We start from the raw sequence: 20878 nt of genomic DNA on the forward strand, positions 1-20878 counted from the left end.
TGTTTGCTGACAACGGAGGGGATGAGAGATTTTCTGCCGTGGCCGACTGCCCTCGTGGCTCCCTTAGCATAGCCTCAGTCGCAAAGATGTAGTGGTGAGCCGTCCAGGCTTTGTCGGGCTATTTGGCCAATTTTCGCAGTTTTGATGCTCGAAGAGAGTGGTCACGCATCTCGCATTTCAGAAGCTCATTTCGATTTCACTCGCCCATACCTCGGCACCATGAGAGGTGGCTCACTCACACTCATGACCACTCGCACTCACTACTACTCACACACGCTCACACTCATATCCATTCACACTCGCAACCACTCACTCTCGCACTCACAACCACTCACTCACACTCATGTCCACTCACACTCACAACCACTCACTCACAATCACACTCATCATCACTCGCACTCACACTCATGTCCACTCACACTCATGTCCACTCAACCTCACAACCACTCACTCACACTCGCACTCATGTCCACCCACACTCAACCACTCACTCAAACTCGCACTCACAACAACTCACTTACACTCATGACCACTCACAACCCCTCACTCGCACTCATGACAACTCACACTCACAACCACTCACTCACACTCATGTCCACTCACACTCACAACCACTCACTCGCACTCATGTCCACTCACAATCACAACCACTTACATTCATGACCACTCGCAATCACAACCACTCACTCACACTCATGTCCGCTCACTCTCATTCACGTTCAGTGCACTGCCTTGTTTGCTGACAACGGAGGGGATGAGAGATTTACTGCCGTGGCGACTGCCCTCGTAGCTCCCCTAACATTAGCCGTAGTCGCAAAGATGTGGTGGTGAGCTGCCCAGGCTTTGTCGGGCTATTTGGCCAACTTGCACAGTTTCGATGCTCGAAGAAAGTGGTCACTCATCACGCATATTCCATGCACCGAATGCTACACACGTGTGCTCCTGCGCTTGTTGCTGAGACGATGAGTGCCTGTATAGCGCCAACAGCGAAGATGCTTTGACAAATTTCTGAACGGTGTCCATAGGCGTGCGCAGGGTTCTCCATGAGAATGAGCCTTAAAAAACCTGCTTGGCCGTAGCACTGCACTGTAAACAATGACGGAACAGGTCCGACAGATTAAATGTATGGGGCAGATTTGGCGATTAAGGGGGGCGCACCCCCCTCCCTTGTGCGTGTGCCTATGACGGTGTGCAAGTAATAATAATGAGTTTGCCTTGACAATAGTCTTGGATGGTGTCTAATTACCAAGATTTGGTCTTCCTTGACAATGACGTGTCCGTGACTCTGCATCAACTCATTGGAGTCAAGTGGCGATTATGAATACTTTTCGCGGCATGGAAAATGGAGCGTGTTTTCCAAACGATCGAGTGATTTCCTCACGCAAAGGAAAATGGCTGGAATGGGTCGCAAGTAGAGGATTTCGCCGCGTAATAACAATGCTAGGGGAAGTTGCCATTATCAATCCATTTAAAAAAAACCTACTAAGCTTACTATGTGTGACCGATCTGTGTACATGTCTGCAAGGCATTACGTTTTCTCCATTGCACATATTTCCTGTGTGAAGGAAGTTTTAGAAACCAACGTGATGTTTTTGAGGTCAGTGCATCATGCGGAGACCACGTGCCCATCCGCGTGGTAATAGGGGGTGCTTACTTTGCACCCGATTATTCTCCAACGTCGTTCGCGGAAAAATGCGCATGCAGCTAACTTGTGAGCCAATTTGAACCAATCTTGAACGATATGACTTTACTGGGAAAACCGCTATCCAGAAGTTCTCGGTGGAAATCATAGTATCTGGTTCAAACGATACCTCCTGCTGTCCAGATATCAGGAGGGTAAGATTGCTGAAATCAGTGCGTGCAAACAGAAGTTAATCCCCTTACTGTGCTGAAACACGAAAAATAAACAAAATCGCATTTCACCAGCTCATTTCAGTTTCACTCGCCAAATTCCAAAGATTAGGCGGCACAGATTAGAACAGCCTCGCATACATACATTGGAAGCTTGTATGCACTTGTTGACTTGCCCAAATCAGAACCTCGCCTCGCATACATAGAGCAGAAGCTTGTATGCAGTTGTTGACTTGCCAGGGCAGCCCCCACCCGCTCATATTGCCAACGGCGTAGTTCTGCTTACATGACGCTGATGGGAGCCTTTTCATGACCAAAGAAAAAACATTTTTTTTTTGGACTCTGGGGAGAGCGTGGAGGAGCTTAATTTTCAACTCTTTCCAGTTCTGCGAGCCCAGTCCAGTGTCGAATACGTCAGCACCCTTCGACCTGTTTATGAAAAGCTCCTGGCCCCCTTTCGCCCACCGCCCTCAGTTTTCTGTTCTCTTCTGGTCACATTTTTGGCTGCGGCGTCGTGTGTTTTTTTCTTCAGTGCCTTAGCAGCACTAGCTTGCACGATACTTTTAAGCGAAACGAAAACTGCCGCCCTAGCTTGATTCTTATTAACTTTAGATCGCGTGTACTGCTTTTCTTTTGTAGTTTTTTTTTCTAGAGTGAAATGGTGACAATTCTAAGAGACATTCTATTTTATATCCCTTTCCCCGAGTACATAAAAATTAAGTTCAAACTGTACGTCCAACCAATCAAAAAGGGTGCGGCCAATTTGGTTGCCACCTCATATCCACTGCCGAAAATCGCCGCAACGTTTGATAACAGTTGAGTTTTCCTCTCAATCTTGTAGAGGTAAATTACGTTGTCCTTCCGTTACATTTTAATTGCAAATCTTCCAACGCTGCTATGCTTTCAATAAACAACCTCTCCAAAGCGCTGATGCTTCGAGCTTTGCGCTCGCACTAGTGTTACTCAAAATAGATTCCACGAGCGCTCAGCTAATCCGGCGCCTGCGGAAATTTAAAACGCAGTTTTCCTTTTGAAGCGTGTGACGCACCGCCTTTATAACAAGACAAGAACTTCTGGTAACTTCATTAGCTCCCTAACAAGTTACCTGGGAGCTCAAACACACTCCTTGTTTATGGAGAGTCCTTTGAACGGCGTGTCTCGCATGCAAACAAGTTTCACCGAGAGTGAAAGCTTGCGTATTCCGAAGATTGCAGGACAACTAAAAGTGTCCGGCGAGAGGCAAGGAAAACTTGATGAGCTTCTTTGAGCAGGCATGAAGTGCGTCCGGCGTGCGTCAACACCAGCGCACCCAACGTCACGTTTTCCGGAACGAAATTCAATTATGTTTAAGGCGGACGGAGCCGCGCGGAGTTAAGTCTAGGCCGCTGTGCCCAATAAACGCGACTCTGAGTAATGAATGATGGTTTGTTTGTATCGACCGTCGCGTTCTTTTCCGGTCTGAGTTTTGCCGACTGGTATCAATATGCAATCTATTCAGCAATACCTCTACTGACAACTATTGACACCTCTGACAACTGGAAGCTTCTACAACATTCACACTCGTTCATGTAACATTAAAATATTGTAACATTAAATCCCTGAACACTTTTAGAATGTCAACCATTCGAGCCGGAAAACGCCCACGCCCCCGTCAGATATGTCGATGACTATCTTATTTTTGTAGAACGTGGCCGTTTTCCGGCTCGAATGGTTGACATTCTAAAAGTGTTCAGGGAGTGTGGGTCGGGGTTACAGTTCACTTTTAGGCACCAGTTAACGACGAACTGCAGTTTTTAGACCTGCGGCTGCATTTCGAGCAGAACCATGTTTGCTGGAAGTATAACCCGAGGTCGTCAAAGACACTTCTTAATTCTCACTCCGGTCATTCCAAATTGGTAAAAAATAGCATAATCCGTTCCTGCTTGTGAAGTGCTTTGACCAAATCCTGTCATCACACCATTCAAGATAGCTTCCAGACCCAGTTGTCTAGGGTTAAGTTTGCTGGATATCAAGACCAGATGATAGCAGGGGCGTGTTCTCGGTTAATTCAGTCAATAAAGCGTCAGGCCACTCCGCTTACGACAGACGTCCAGCCTGAAAAGAAGAAATTTGCTGTTTTGCCATATGTACACCGCGTCTCCCACGGACTAAAGAACGTAGCAAGTAGGTACAAAGTTGGCGTGTTTCTTTCAGCCCCCGTCAAGCTCAAACAGATATGCCCTGCCATTGAAAGAAAGAAAGAGGCCAAGAAGAAAAAAGAAGGATGTGGCGTTGCGCACAGGGATAAGTTTGTGGCCTGTAAAACATGTGTTGTATACAGTGTACCCCTTTCCTGTGGAGCGCGTTACATTGGTCAGACCGGGCGTTGCCTTAACAAGCGCCTACAAGAGCAAAGGAACAACTCAAACATTGGTGATGACCTTTCACATTTGGGCAAACATTGTCTAGAATGTAAAGTCATGAAAAAGAAAAAGAAAAAATGCACTGCATTATTCAATCAAACACGTGTACTATACACCCACAGTGATCAGACGACACGAGAAGTTGTCGAGGCTTTTCACATCGCAGGGGATCAACTGAATTGCGTCAGCAAACCATCTGTTTTCCTTTGCGATAGGGAGATGAATTTTCTCGGGAGCACCTGACGAATGTGCGTTTCATGGTTTTTAATTTTTAATTTTTTGTGTTGTTTCTTCCCTTTGATTGTTTCTTCATATAAGAAGGTTTCAGTGAATAAACCTTTTAGTTGCGAGTCAGCGCTCGTCCTGTGTCCCTTCTTTTCTTGTCCCTTGTAGTTCGCGCTGTTTACATCATGAATATCTACCAACTCGCCCAACTGAACGTTTTGCTAAACATATATCTATATTTTCAGGACTGGCAATGCGAATTTCATAAAGGGTCTCACAAAACTCGTAGCGGCTCACTGCATCCGCGAAGGACCAGCGCCCGTGCCAACGGTGAACTACAAAAGCAACGGAAGATTGCCGTTCCCGTGCCAGCGGAATCCTTTCCTTCGGTTGTCCAAAGACACCGGCATGATGCCTTATGCTGCCTCGAGCGCCTTCAGTAGTGAATATTTGCTTCCCTGTCAACAACATGAAAACAGCTAAGCGGGTATCAGCGTCGCGAAACATGGGCGACCGACTTCGCTGTCGCGTCCACCCACCACTCACATCCACTCATTTCCACTCATATCCACTCACAACCACTCATTGCCACTCGCGCCCACTCACATCCACTCATCAATCATACCCACTCACCTCTACTCAAGCTCACATCCACTCAATCGCATTTGCACTCATGTCCACTCACACTAACAACCACTCACTCACACTCATGACCACCCGCACTCACATCCACTCACGTCCACTCACACTCACGACCATTCACTCACACTCACACTCATGACAACCCACACTCACATCCACTCACACTCACGTCCACTCGCACTCACGACCACTCACTCGTACTCACACCCATGACCACCCACACTCACATCCACTCACTCGCACTCACACTCACAACCACTCACTCACACTCACAGACATGAGTGTGAGTGTGAGTGAGGCGATATGAGTGCACTCATGAGTGAGTGTGCCGACCTATGGTAAAAATTAGTAGCAACAAAACACACATTTTGTGGAGCATCACACTGACAAACAAAACAATACAAACTGCAAAATGCATGCTGCATAGTGTTTGCCTATCACCTAACCTCTAACCTCTATATTTTACATAATTAGTCTCACAAAACGAAAGCACACAAGAGAGTGAGAAAAAAAAATGCTGGCATTAAAGGGACACTAAAGGGGAATACTAGGTCAGGCTAGACTGATACGGTAGCCTTACCAGGTAGCAAATATGTCATTTTCACCAAAAACAACACCTCTATAAGCCAGAAAATTGCATAAAAGCGCTTTGCACGTGGCGCTGCCACTGGAAGATTCGCGCAGCGGCGGCGAGTGACATATTAGTGACAGAACATTATATTGCCATCTCTATGGGCAATTACCATCAAAATATGAGGAAAGTAGCGTAGCAAGCCATTGGCGAAGATAATGCAAAGTGTCTCGTAATTAAAAGAACACAAAACAGACGATGGAGAGAAAGGTTAGTTGCAAACACCTCTGAAGCTTCTGCCTCTTATTTCGTGAACTCAAGCTGCGTGTAGCCATTATACGCAGCAAGTTCACAACCGCAAGCTCTCAATTCACGCTGTATGTGCTTGTTATGCAGCTGGCAAAGTGGTTACATTTTCTTTTCAGCCACTGAATTGGCTACTTGGTGAAGGCTGCAGGCGTTATAAAATTGCAAAATGTTTGTTTATTTTTAGTACACGCTCATGCAGATGCGCACGTCCTCAACGTGTGAAGCACTATGCGAGTGTGTGGTCATCCATGTTTTCAATGCAGTGGAAAAGTGAATAAGCTTTTCGGTGTGCTGAAAAATATCTGAGAAGTACCACGTGGATGTATGCACCATCACCTGTCATTTAGCAAATTAAAGAAAAAGTTGCCCAGCGTGCATCATCTTGCATGTAGTATGTGAGGCGCTGACACGTAAGCTATGGTTTTCCTGAGAGAAAATATTCAACCACCTGATGCATGTTCGGCAAGATTATGCGTGCATCCCCTGCCAACAGCTATAGCCAGCAAGTGGCAGACTGCAGCTGGGTGCAACGTACCCAGATTCGTTTCCGCTTACAACCCACAGGAAGCAATTCATTAACGTAGAAATTACAACGACCATAGCAGTCAATCACAAGGGTTGCTTACGATCAAACTGCCTGGTTAGTTAACAAGCGCGCGATAATCGACAGCATAGTGTGCCATTTGGTGAGAAATACGCGTGCAAATTTTCACTCACATGTGGTGTTCAATGAATATGTTAGAGCGTGAATGCTGCTCGCATGCTTTTGAGGATCCCCGGAAGCATATGTGTACACTTCATGAAGGCATACAACGCACCGAAGGCTACATGCTCTCATTATCATCACCAATGTATACATGCGTGAGAGTGATTGGCAGTTTGTTCTGCAGTCTGCAGCTGACCTTGATAACTTATGTAGTTTCTATTGCACCCATGGAGCTTGCAAACAAACTGCAGACACACGCTATGCAGCAAACAGCCCCCATCGAAATAGTGGGGGGCAGAGGTGGCCTGCACTTGCATGCCATCGCTGTGACCACTGATCTCTTGACTTTCGGTTTCCAGTTTCCGGCACAGTTTCTGGTTTTTGGAATTGTCGGCTTTGATTGGTCGGGTTGCAAAAACATCATGCGGCACTTCATTTTTGCAGGCGCTTTGAATCTGGAAGGATTTCAGGACTTCCATTTGCAGCTTTCTCAGCAATGCAGCAACCCTTCCACATAGAAAAAAACGTCAGCAGTGTTCCTGAGGAATAATCTATCTGTCTTGCCTAGTTTGATATTTCCCTTTAGTGTCCCTTTAAATAGTGCACAAGAAGAATAAAAATCATGAGCCTAAAGATACTATGACATCAAGCAGTAAACAAATTGCGCAGCAGAAAAGGGTGTCTGCTGACCACTGGCAATTTTCACAACCTAGAAGGGTGCCTAAATTGCTCCGATATCGTGGCTTTAAGGACTATTCCTGGGTTCAGCCTAGGCAGAATTGTGCTTGTTCTGAAACTTCGCAGTAAATTTGAGCTTGTTTGTCAATGGTGGCTGTTGTGTATCGTGGTGCTGCCGCTCCAATTGTGTATCACACTACTGCCGCTCCAAGCGCCGCTTCCCGTATAGTACTTTCTGTCTGGCCTGAGCATCGTATTTCGCTCAACACCTCATCCCCGCGTATCCGCAGCTGTTCGGTCCTGGCACGTACCATATGCACGTACGAAGCTACACGCGGACACTGAACTCTCTGCACTCTCTCTCTCTCTATCCCGACTGTCTGCCCCGCTTGTACGCTTTCGCTCAATAAACAGTTTTGCCTCAGACTCCGACTGGAGAACACATCAGTGGCAAACTCATGGAAGCCAGATGGTTTCTTTTCTTGAGGGTGTAAAGGTATAAGCGAGAGACAAGGAAGAAACTGCTGTCTGGTGTTTGAAAACGGCTAACGTGAAAGCAAAGCAATAGACGGTCGATGCATGCTTTGGGGAGGATTTAAAATAAATGACATCGGCGGCAAAAACTCTTGTAAAATACGTTAAGGACAAAACCAGAAGACAAAGTAAGCAACACCCAGCGACTGTCAACTGGTTATGCTGCTTAGCAAGAAACAAGCTTGAAAAGTTTGCCAGTATTGCCACTTGAGTTTTAACTTATAAAGCTGCACCCTTTGCGTTCTTTAGTGGCAATATATTTATTAAACATGAGCTACTTTAATATAAATCCAGAATTATGACTGTGTGCAGGTGGAAAGCGAGAACAATGAGGCTACCTTCTTCAGCGCCTCTTTTCTTGGAGCAAATAATAGTGCACTGTGTCTCATGCTTTGTTTGTTCTTAGGTAGTGGAAAAAAGGCAATGGATGCAAAACTGCTATTACAATTCTTTTCATTCAATTCTTGCCATCTGGCCTTCTGTCTGATTCCAGTGGCAGCAAGGGCTTGGCACAATGGAATTCGAACAAAACCATCATACTGCCCCCCCCACCCCACATCTCCGTGATAACAAAGCACCATATTACCATATCTGCATGCTGTAATAAGGCGTGCAACTACAGAGAAAGGTCGTGCACAGAACTCTTCGCACTTGAAATGTGCCTGTTTATCATGTGTACTAAGTGATGTTTGTAAACAGGCAGTGTTAAATATTTAAAGGGGCCCTTTTAGTCCAGGCAAATCATCATTGCAGAAATATAGGCAGGAGGCCTGATAGGAGCTGCGCTGTCATGGCAACAACATGGAAACCTCCTTTCCCCATATTCTTTCTGCTGCTGCCACTGGAAGACTACCACAGTGATACTTAGCAGCACTTCTATATTACAAGCATGCTAACATCCGTGCAGCAATGCTTTGAGATATATTTGTACCGAAAAACATTGGCAATATCATCTGACTGTGTCGGAGAACCACTTAGGCAACAGAACAAACGACGCAGTTCTGTGCATGAAAATCCTTCTTGGACTATTCTGTCGCGTTGCTGCAGTGTGGCGTCGATTTCACAAAAATCGCCAATGGATAAGTAGGGATAACCAGACTCCGAAATGAGCAAGGTTCAAATAACTAGGAGCCCAAGTACAATGACCTGACGTAGAAAGAAAAAAAGAAAAGACAAGTTTGTGACAGTTTTAATGCAGTATCCAGCATGCTTGTAGAAAAATTATAACCAAGGCAGGCTTAAAGCATACTTCAACACAATGCTTTCACTGTCAGGAGCTCCCTACTCAGTTCAAATGCATAAACCAAATTTTGACAAACACAACATTCCCTCCACGAGTTTCTGAAAAGTAGAACATACCAGGTTCAGAGCATTCTTCTCTTTTCTTTGTTTCCAAGTTTCACTTCGCACTTTCAGTGCAAACGCAGGAGACTGGGCAACTGTTATCCTAAGTACTTTCTTTGGCTTCTCCTATGAAAGCAAGATACAGAAGGAGCATGTTGGAAAAGTATGGCTACATTGGTGAAAGCAAGGCTGCAATGTCTCAAAGCCACAACTCGCATTTGACAGCCATTAAAAGGGCCATGGCAGCTAATTTTGATACATACACTGCTTATTGCATTTATTTACCAACATTTCAATTTACAATTCCCCGAAGTTTCAGTTCAATCTGTGCAGTACATAATTTCCAAACAAATTTTTCGCCTTTCTCTTGCGAACAGCTTGCTGGTCTGGCAACCTTTGATCGCTGACGTCACAAGGGCACACCTGCCCCGCATCGTCTGCTGCACGCTGTTTACTACATTGAGGTGTATTAAGGTGCTTGCACACACTCTGTAGACTTTGCTCACTCGAAAAGTTTTTAAATTAACGAAATAAAATGCCTTTTCTGCGTTTTCTTTTCGGAAGCCTTTAGCATGGTAGTACAAGAGCTTAGTAATCCTTGGGAAAGTGGACGTGTTCATGGTGCCCGTCTTCTGATTCTTGAGGAAACATAAATCAATGGGGTTGTATTACACTTGGTTTGGTTTTATGGGGTTTAACATCCCAAAGCGACTCAGACTTTGAGGGAGACTGTAGGATCGCATTTTTTGTAATGCACAGCACGTCCAGGTGACTCAAATTTTGCAAATCGAATCATAGGCTCTTGCATTATTGAAGTAAAAAACTGCATTACATAGAACAACCATGTCGTGGCCCCTTAAATGAGAACCAATCTCAATGACTTGAAGACAAAAGTGCAAACACATAAACTACAGAACAGAAAAGAAATGGAAAAATGAAGTAGGCATACTTTCGAATTTCGATGGAGGCGAAATTCTAGAGGCCCCTGTACTGTGCGATGTCAGTGCATGTTAAAGAACCCAAGGGGGTCGAATTTCCGGAGCCCTTCACTATGGCGTCCCTCATAGCCTGAGTTACTTTGGGATGTTAAACTCCCATAAATCATAAACCTTATTTTATTATTATTATTATTTTTTTACTTTTAGCTGCACCCACTGTGCTCATGGGAGTGTTGATAGTTCATAGAAGGGCCGCCATTCCAATCGTGGCAGCACCGCCACTCAGAACGGCAGTGCTTCCAGGGAGGGAAGGGAGGGTCGACGCCACTCATGCATAGTTTCTCTTTGGCTCTGTTTGGTGCATTTGACTTGACTGCTGGCCACATCTTCCCAGCTTTTAATGTAGTGCTTCGAGGGCTGGTAAGCATTCGGCACTTGTTCAAGGCTACATTGAAGATGGCTCTCAATCTTTCGCTGAAGAAATGAACAACTGCAGCGAGGCAAAAAAAAAAGGTGTGAAGCTTTCACTCGGCTACACAAGCCTAAGCGACGGCGGCAAGAGACGAGCGGCGCCGTCACGCTGCGTTTTGCCGGTGTTCCTTGCCTCGCCACTCGGTTCTATGCTTAGGCGCTGTACGAAAGCCCATCTTGGCTGGTGCGCGTACGTTGCGTAAGTCGCCGTGCTTAGCATGAGGTTTCCCTCTAAGCGACAGAGCAAATGACGGCAGTGCTCGCCGTACCGCCATCAGCGGGTCGCTTCTTCGTGCACACGGAGCTCTCTTTACACTACTACGATGCATGGTCGTCGTCAGACTAGAGTAACAGACCGCCGTATCAGCGACATCTGCATATCGACCACCCCATCAACTGTCGATCGACGTTGCATCGGCCTAGTGAGACCGGACCCTAACTATACCAAAGAAAACTTATGTTACTGTTGTCGCTTTTGCGCTGTAACATATTCACCAGTCGCTCAAATATGAGAGACGTCTGCTACTTCAATCGACCACGAAAGTACAGGGGACAAGATACCTCGTTGCCTGCATTGCAGCAGTGACAGCAGACGACGCTGCTCCTCATATGCCCTTGCGATGTCACGGAGCATTCAATATGACGGTTGCTGCCGGTGGAGGAGTTTCCCAGTCTCAGTTTCGATCGCACTTTTTGTAATGCACAGAACGTCCAGGTGACTCAAATTTTGCAAATCGAATCATAGGCTCTTGCATTATTGAAGTAAAAAACTGCATTACACAGAACAACCATGTCGTGGCCCCTTAAATGAGGACATATCTCAATGTCTTGAAGACAAAAGTGCAAACACGAACTACAGAACAGAAAAGAAATGGAAAAATGAAGTAGGCGTACTTCGTCCTGAAGCAGTGTAAAAAATGGCAAAACAAAAATCAAACAGAAGACAAAAGGCAGAATAGACTGGTAAGGCACTCCACCTAGTCCATTCCTCCTGCTATGTACAGATTCACATTCTTTGCTCCTTGAAATTAAATGGGTCTGACCATATGAACAGCACAACAAAATAAACAGGAATTCTAGTACGATGCTAACATCACAATAAAAAAATAGAAAAGTTGATAGGAACAAAACATTCAGCTCTCAAGGCACAACTAAAGAAAAAGAAAGCCGAGAAAAGGGCTCACACAAGGGGTCTTGACAGATATAGTTGACAGTGACTCCATTACGGGCTTGGAAACCAGGGAGCTACATTCTGGCTTCATGGCAGATGAGGCTGGATCTGATTGTGGACACAGTGCTACCCAGGGCTTGACTTGAGCACCAGTTAATTTTGGTCTCTTTGGCTTGCTGGAATATGCATTAACACTGCAAAATTATTTATGCACAGTTTTCGACATAATAAAGAGAGGGGCATGCTGCATAACAAGACTAAGCAGGCACTGATTTGTAAGATGGTTGGTCATTCACTTCAGCATAAGTAGGATAAAAAAACAAGTTCAGGAAGAAAGTGCCTAACAACAGAGTACATTAAAAAATTTACAGTAAAACTGCGATAATTTGATATAGGTTAATTTGAAATCCCAGATAATTTGTAGAATTTACATGGTGCTATAACTTGTAATGTAAATTTTATTGCATAATTTGAGCCGCTAGCTTGCAGCAGCTCTGTTAATTCGAAGGTTCGGGGTGCTATGTAACAATGCCCAAGCTTTCCACATACTTGGCTGTTGTACTTTAGTCAATGTTTATTGCACCTACGCACAGACCACTGCGACACTCCAACTTAGTGCGCAGCATAGTGACGTTACGCTGGCTAAAGCGACACACTATGCCAGCTCGGATATGCGTATAGTTTCTATTCTGTGCATACCACGCACCACGTCAAACACTCTGAAACAAAGTACATTTTGCCAGTTCTGTATTGCTCACACACTGCACACACACACACTCTTCTATTTGCAAGCCCTTCTGCACATGCTCCTTAGAGCTGTACATACCATTAACCTGACGTACTGAATCCTGGCTGGCGCCCTCACATGGGCACCGCAAGCGTCGGAGTATAATAGCATTGATGAATGGTGAAGAGCTTTGCCAGTAACCGAGTTACATGAAGAGAGATGTGTGACCTGTGGACGCCTAAGCTGACAAGACTGAATTTCAGGCGAGCAGCAGTAACGTGGCCACCATGACAAGCACAACCGAGCTCGTGCCATTGGAGGTAAACATCAAACAAAGCTTTGCCGAGTGCAACGATAGTGATTCTAAAGTGCTGCATGCAGTCAACAATATTTCGTGTTTTCCTTTATCATTGTGTTTCGTTTTTGAATAATGCAAAAACCAGCTTCAAATATTTACACGGTCCGACAGGCTATGAATTCATGTGGCTCTACTGCAATTTCTGTAAAATACATGGCTTTTATACCATCATGTCCACTGCAAATAGATAGAACTAACTTATAGAATGATATCTATATGATAACAACTGCAAGTTTATTTATAAGGCTGAACACCCAGTATTTTCATCTCTTTGCAATTTTGTTCTGCCCATACCATCAAAAGTAAAAATTAGAAAGAAAAAAAATTAATTTACTGCTCGTCTTGGTCGCTTGCACGAACTGTCCGTGATCGCAATCTTGTAGCCAGTTTCGGGGTTACTGGAATTGTGGGCTTTCTAGGCTCCATGTTTCGGCGTTGTCCACCTGATAAGTAAGACACCAAGAATCAGGTACTGTTTCTTTTGAGCTGTACTGGCTGTGTAAACAAATGGTGCATAAACACAAAAGCACACTTATGTACAATACAATACCAGACAACATTCAAGATCTGTTCACTTTAATTTTACTATGTTTGCTCTAAGAAATGTAATTTTTACTCGCACAGGAAAATTGTAAGAACGAAATTTTCAAATCTCACAATTTTACAGGTTTTCTCCAACTGTTTTATTTAAAATTCCCTGACTGAATCACAACGGCTATTGTATTAAAGCAATGCTTAAAAGTTCCTATATTTGGAGATCTCCAGAATATTGTCACACTACTACATGACTGCAGCCACTTTATGCTTTCTGCTCTCCACATGGCTTGTCTGGCTTGCCTTCCCATGTTGCAGAGTGAGAACTGCTTCCAGCAAAGAGCATAATAGGCTGAATGCAAGTTTCATGGAACAAGCCAGATCCAAGTTTCAAATCTGCAGTTTTGGATTTGTACAGTCACCACACCTTGATGCTACCATTAATCGATCTTCATGTATCAAATATCGGTGCAAGGTTTACAGAGGCACAACACAGCTATGGCATTGCAAATAGATGCAATAATCGCAGGAAGAAGAGTCCATCATTCAATGAGAGTCGGAGTGCATACTTAATAGCAGTAGTGGGAGGGCGGAGTTCACCTTGCATGACACATTCAGACCTGCCCAAGCTTGGAGTTGTACAAGGCTAGCTGGGATGATGCCAATTTCCCTGACTGACAGTGATTCACTGGTTTTCCCGATTTGCCCAATTACCTGACAATTCTCAGTTTTCCCAGCTGGTAGACACCCTAAAAAGAGTGCTTGCCATAAGGCTCTCAAATACTGTATTTTGTGCATGCAGGAGAGAACAGAGCTTCTACTTTGTGTTTCTGGAAACAAGCAGAAAAATGCGAAAAGTGCAAAAGAAGGAAAAAAAGTGTATCCATAAGAAAAACATAACTACAATAAAGCTATTAAGTGTACACAATAAAAAAAAAGCCTCCGAACACAGATACTTGCTTTCACATGAAAATACATAACTGGACACACAACTTCTATCACAACTGAAAACTGAAAAATACATAGTACCATCATTAATATTTACAATGCTGGTTTGTTTTCTTGTTAAACAAGCATTAGTAAGTAGAGACAACACGTTTGGCTCAGTGCTAAGTAAATTAAATCATGCCAAAACAATCTAGGCACGGACATTTATACAGGCTAAATTATAATACAGGGCGTTTTTTAGTCAGATTTTTCTTTCAAAAGCTGTGAAAGACACATCAGGGTGGTCTGTGCAGGCGGATTGTACAGCAGGGCGGACATTGTGTCTCAGATAAAGTGCAGTTAAAAGAAAACTGGTTAACTACTATTAACTTGCTTCTTAATTATTGGTTTTAGGGCCCAGGATTATATTGCAGAACTGGAGCATGGTAATGTCAAAGGCAAACTCAGTTTTCAAAATTTCTAAATCGACACCTTGGCTGCAGTGATCAGGCATGAAATTATGTGCACAAAACGAGCAGATATTGAAACTAAACGTGTAATGCACACTAGAAGTAGTACAACCTCACTTCATGCTGAGGGGACGAGTTTAAATGACAAAGCACGTAGTGTCTTTTGGGCTCAGCTTACATTCAAGAACGACATGCAAAGCAAAAGCAAAGAGTGTAAACTACACACCATTCCTCAACTTCTATATTTAGCAACCACAAAGTCAATATGCAAAAAATGAGCAATGTAAGAAGAATTCTGCATTCTTATTGTGGAATTACTTTGAAAAAAAAAAAGAGAAAAGGGAAAAGGTTTCTCTTAAATAAACAGGTAAAAAAGGCTACTAGAACTATAAAACAGTTGAAACTGATCAGTAATAATTGGAGCAATTATAGTTGAGTACAACTTAAGAACAAAGCAGCAGATCCCCTCAAAGAAGGTCCTTCAGCCAACGGTGACTGCCTATTGTCATGATGTCATGGTAAATTTTCTTCCACCTGCCACTGCCACCAGTTGTGGCTGGCAGGTGCAAAAAGGTTGACCACAACGTTATGAACCCTGGTTAATGCCATTCATTGGGGGCCCTCTTTTGAAGAAACTTGTCTCTTCATTCCCAAGTAGTATCTGAGCATAGCATATTTTGATGAAGGTTTATGGTTTATGGGGCTTAACGTCCCAAAGCGACTCAGGCTATAAGAGACGCCGTAGTGAAGGGCTCTGGAAATTTTGACCACCTGGGGTTCCTTAACGTGCACTGACATCGCACAGTACATGGGCCTCTAGAATTTCGCCTCCATCGAAATTCGACCGCCACGACTGGGATCGAACCCGTGTCTTTCGGGTCAGCAGCCGAGCACCATAACCACTGAGCCACCACGGCGGCACCTTTTGATGAAGTCTGTACCTCAGGACATGCGAAAAATATGTTCAGCACAACACTCACCTTCAGCTTTAAAAACCTTTCGAAACCTTGTTGGTGTCTTGGTATAAAAATTTCCCACAAGCTCAGCCAAACTTTGGCACACAGCAGCTGGAGCAGGACCAGGCTTCCTTATTTCTGAATAAGCAGCAGGCTTTCTTGCTGTTAAAAGAGTGGTAGGCTTTGCTTTTGAGGCAGCAGCAGGCTTCTTCATTGTCAAGAGAGTGGGAGGCTTTTTTGCTGTTGAGGCAGTGGGAGGCTTCCTAGCTGTTGAGGCAGTGGGAGGCTTCCTAGCTGTTGAGCCAGTGGGAGGCTTCTTTGCTGTTGAGGCAGTGGGAGGCTTCCTTGCTGTTGAGGCAGTGGGAGGCTTCCTTGCTGTTGAGGCAGTTGGGAGCTTCCTTGCTGTTGAGGCAGTTGGGAGCTTCCTTGCTGTTGAGGCAGTTGGGAGCTTCCTTGCTGTTGAGGCAGTTGGGAGCTTCTTTGCTGTTGAAGCAGTGGAGGGCTTCCTTGCTGTTGAGGCAGTGGAGGGCTTCCTTGCTGCTGAGGAAGTGGGGGGCTTCTTTGCTGTTGAGGCAGTGGGAGGCTTCTTGGCTGATGAGGCAGTGGGAGGTTTCTTTGCAGTTGAGGCAGTGGAGGGCTTCCTTGCTGCTGAAGCAGTGAAGGGCTTCCTTGCTGCTGAGGCAGTGGAGTGCTTCCTTGCTGTTGAAGCAGTGGAGGGCGTCCTTGCTGTTGAGGCAGTGGGGGGCTTCTTGGCTGTTGAGGCAGTGGGGGGCTTCTTGGCTGTCGAGGCAGTGGGAGGCTTCTTCGCTGCTGAGGCAGTGGGAGGCTTCTTTACAACCAGAAGAGTAGCAGGCATCTTTGATGCTAAAGAAGGGGCAGGCTTGCACAGTGTTATGCGGCAGTGTGAAGTATCAGCGTTATATGCTCGAAGAGGGCGTCTCCTCTTTCCCCGACGTTCCACCTGCACATGCATAAGAGGCTTAAATTTTCTTAATGCACAAAAGACAGCCACTTCTTTGGCAGTTACGTGATTCCAGCATGAGTGGCAGCCCATGGACACAATGGTGGGCAGTTAATGCAGGAGCATCTTGGGAAGCGTTTTGGTAGACAACAAACATGTAGATGCTGCACTAATAGCAAACATGGGTAAAGTTACTTCATGATATTTATAATAACAAGGAGCTACCAGAAGCAGAACAACCAAAAAGGTGAAGTATCCGTATCCAAGTTCCAACAAGCTAGTCCCAAAGAACAATTAACACTATGAAACCAACCACAGCTTTTCAGAGGGTTCCATTAGACCGTTCCGGTAAAGTGAGTGTAGAAGTACATGTCATCCTTTGCTTGCAGCGCAAGTTATGCAAGCATGGTAGAACAATAGCGTCCAGAAAACCAGCACTCTGCTGCCTTCAGTCAAGAAAGAGTGCAATTAGTATGTGAAAACAGTGTTTGCCAATTAGTCACATAGCTATTTTCAGCCATTGCTATTTTAGCAATTTGCACTGTTAAACCTTGGAAAAAAAAACTAAATGCTCCCAACTGGTCCTCTATGACATGGTTCACTGTAGTTCATTACACTTCGTGACAATATAGACATTTCTGACAATAAAGAAGTACTTGTTCCCTCCCTACTGCACTGGGCATCCAAAGAAGCACACCTGTGCAATGCATCATTGACTTAGCATCTCACAAAACGGCAGGTAGCGTTGTCAAGAACAAAGAAACATAAATCAACAACCAAACCTAGCACACAAAAGGTAGTACTTTCACTTCACTTTAATACCTTAAAGTAGTATAGACACCTAACTTTTGGGTGTGCATTTTCTTTGTAATGATGCGTAAGGCATTATTATACATGGATTACCATGTGCTATTCTCCTACAACCACTAAATAATTTATAATCGAATTTCTTTCTAGTACAGTTTCGGTTTCAATAGCTAAACGATGACTGTGATGTCAAAGTGCGGTTACAGGTCATGTGAGGCATAAAAAGCTGCAATATAATCGCTGCTTCTACAATTGTTGTCATTCCGGCTCTTGAGGAAGGCTGGCTTCAGCACTGTAGTGAATTAAAACGATGAAGCAGCGATTATATCACATGTCACAACCATCATTCACCTGTTGAAGCCGAAACTGAAACAGCATGACAGAAAAATTCGATTATAAATTATTTCGCGGTCGAAGGCAAATACCACATGGTTATTCATGCATAGTAGTGTCTTCTGCACCATTGTGGAGAAGAAAACATGCCACCAAAATTAGGTGTCTATACTCCTTTAAAGACCCTTGTGAGGGTGTTGTTGCATTATTTTACATATCGCAATTAATATGGCCACATGAAGAGTTTCAGCAACCCCAACCTCAGCAGACAAAATCATTTCACTGTTGTAGCACACACTGCATGACTGTTTACCATTGGTCTCGTGCCCATCACAGTCAACATGCAGATTAGGAACACAGAATCCCCAATACTACTATCCTTCGTGTAATTGCCAGCATCAAAATGGTGGCATGGGCAGCCATATTTGCCATCACCTACCAGATTCAATGCAGCTGTCTTTTCCCTTTCAGCTGAGTGGTAATATCTACCTACAGCTAGAAGCATTCCCTTATGCTTTCCTTGGCTTCAATGACTGTTGGCTTTCGTCATATGTATGTCATACCGAGCCCCTCATTTCCCTGCCCTTGTCTGCTCAATAACTATGGCTGCTGATTGATGTCAAGCATATATCTCTAAAAGCCCCCACCCCCGCATCGCTCCAGTTGAATTTTTTTGTACTTCAGGAGATGTAAGCCCTCATCCAGGAAATGTGCTCCCACAAAATTTTTCAGAAAAGACACATCAGTGTCAGCTGCACCTATCACAATGAAGCTATTTCATCATGGTTCTCCGCTGCGCCCTCTCTCCAAGCCACTCTCTCGCATGTCAGATGACTAGGCTTGCAAATGATTTCTGTCTTCTTTCTAAGAAGGAACACAGCAGCTGCACCTGTCACAATGAGGCTATTTCATCATGGTTCTCCGCTGCGCCCTCTCTCCAAGCCACTCTCTCGCATGTCAGATGACTAGGCTTGCGAATGATTTCTGTCTTCTTTCTAAGAAGGAACATAGCAGCTGCACCTGTCACAATGAGGCTATTTCATCATGGTTCGCCGCTGCGCCCTCTCTCAAAGCCACTCTCTCGCATGTCAGATGACTAGGCTTGCAAATGATTTCTGTCTTCTTTCTAAGAAGGAACACAGCAGCTGCACCTGTCACAATGAGGCTATTTCATCATGGTTCTCCGCTGCGCCCTCTCTCCAAGCCACTCTCTCGCATGTCAGATGACTAGGCTTGCAAATGATTTCTGTCTTCTTTCTAAGAAGGAACACAGCAGCTGCACCTGTCACAATGAAGCTATTTCATCATGGTTCTCCGCTGCGCCCTCTCTCCAAGCCACTCTCTCGCATGTCAGATGACTAGGCTTGCAAATGATTTCTGTCTTCTTTCTAAGAAGGAACACAGCAGCTGCACCTGTCACAATGAAGCTATTTCATCATGGTTCTCCGCTGCGCCCTCTCTCCAAGCCACTCTCTCGCACGTCAGATGACTAGGCTTGCGAATGATTTCTGTCTTCTTTCTAAGAAGGAACAAAGCAGCTGCACCTATCACAATGAAGCTATTTCATCATGGTTCTCCGCTGCGCTGTGTGTTGTGTGGTTGTGTAGCTAATGTGCGTTGGAGATGTTTTCTCCGCTTCCACAATCGTAGAAGGTGAGGAACAGGGTTGTCACGGGGAGTAGGATTAGAAATTTCACGTGTTGCCTGTGACTGGGTGTTTCTGAGATCATCGACCTATGAAGCGTAGTCAGAGGGGTTAGATGGGGGTGGGGGTAAGAACCGGCGAAAGTCTGACCACGAAGTGTGTCTCAACTTTGCCCTGCGTCGGGGGTGTTGTGTGGATATGTTGATGACAAGGATGGAATGGTCGCTAAGTAGGTATGTGTCAGTATTGTGACAAGTAACATGTGGAATGCATAGAGCGAAGGTCAGGTCGGGTGTGGTGTCTCTGTGATAAGAGGAACCCTCTCTAGTGGGGCATAAAAAGTCATTCAGCAAAGAGTAGTGTCGAGAGTATATATGATCGTGGAGCCAACGCCCTGCTTTTTGTGTGGCTGTGTAGCCCCACTGTGAGTGTGGTGCGTTGAAGTCACCTGCCACAAGGAGCGGGGAAGTGATGGTTTGGAGGAAGTCGAAAAGGTGGGGTAGAAGGGAATGCTGTTTGGGGGGGTTGTAGAAGTTAACGAGAATGGTGGGAGGGGATGTAGGTGCTAGGAAGAGCTCGACGGCAACTAGATGCTGCGTGAGTACATCAGGAATATGGAGGACTGAGAATTTGAGGTCTGTTCGGATATATGTTGAGACCAGCGGTGTTCGATCCGTAGAACTCGCATGAATCGCTTTGTATCCCGGGAGGGTGCGTTCGCCTCTGGTTTCCTGGAGTAGAAGACCAGAGGGGGGGTGTGTAAGGGTGAGGAGATGCTGGGAAAGGGGCGTACGTGCCGTGCGGATGCATCGGCAGTTCCACTGGAGAAAGCTATGGAATGGGGGGCGTGTCATAGTCTGATATGTCCTCTGGGTGGGGGCTGTGGGTACGGCCACAGGGCTTTTTCTTTTTAAGGAGTGGGCAGTCAGATGGGGAGGAGAGGGCTGTAAGTGTATGCTGAATTTGTTCTATGAATTCCGCCTGCTTGGCAGCGGCGTTGGAGAGTGTAGTGACTAGAGCTGTGAGTTGAGTAATCTGCAGTGTTTGTGCCTATATTTGTTGTTCCAGGGCCTCTTGGCGTTGTGGTATGGTGTCAAAGAGGGAGGCGAGGTGGTTCATGCGTGTCTCAAGGGCCTGCATGTCAAGTTGAAGCTGGGCTAGGGTATTGGGTTTATCGGGTTGTTGTGGGGGGGTGACGGAGTGCGCTGGTGCAAGCACTCCGCAACGACATTATCTCCCACTGCAAGACACTCGACACCGAACACTGGACACGAACATGCGACCGCTTAGACGGAACTTTACATCAAAAATCATCCTG

At 45.1% G+C, this 20878-nt stretch overlaps 1 protein-coding gene across 3 annotated transcripts in view; it reads right to left on the bottom strand.

The window, feature by feature from the left end:
- Positions 1 to 20878, bottom strand: part of LOC149350966 (uncharacterized) — a 54999-nt gene that overhangs the window by 18289 nt on the left and 15832 nt on the right. For 2 of the 3 annotated variants that reach the window (XM_089580141.1, XM_089580140.1), the window contains exons 4-7: positions 15839 to 16775; positions 13262 to 13370; positions 11856 to 12036; positions 9278 to 9388 (exon numbers count right to left, since the gene is read on the bottom strand). In XM_089580141.1, the coding sequence (XP_089436267.1) occupies positions 9278 to 9388; positions 11856 to 12036; positions 13262 to 13370; positions 15839 to 16775 (1338 nt within the window). The remainder of the gene's footprint in view (positions 1 to 9277; positions 9389 to 11855; positions 12037 to 13261; positions 13371 to 15838; positions 16776 to 20878) is intronic. The other variant, XM_089580142.1, reaches the window with a different exon arrangement.

This window comes from Amblyomma mixtum, chromosome 3 (genome assembly GCF_055824585.1).
Source record: "Amblyomma mixtum isolate Tamu chromosome 3, ASM5582458v1, whole genome shotgun sequence".
NCBI classification, from domain to species: Eukaryota; Metazoa; Arthropoda; class Arachnida; order Ixodida; family Ixodidae; genus Amblyomma; species Amblyomma mixtum.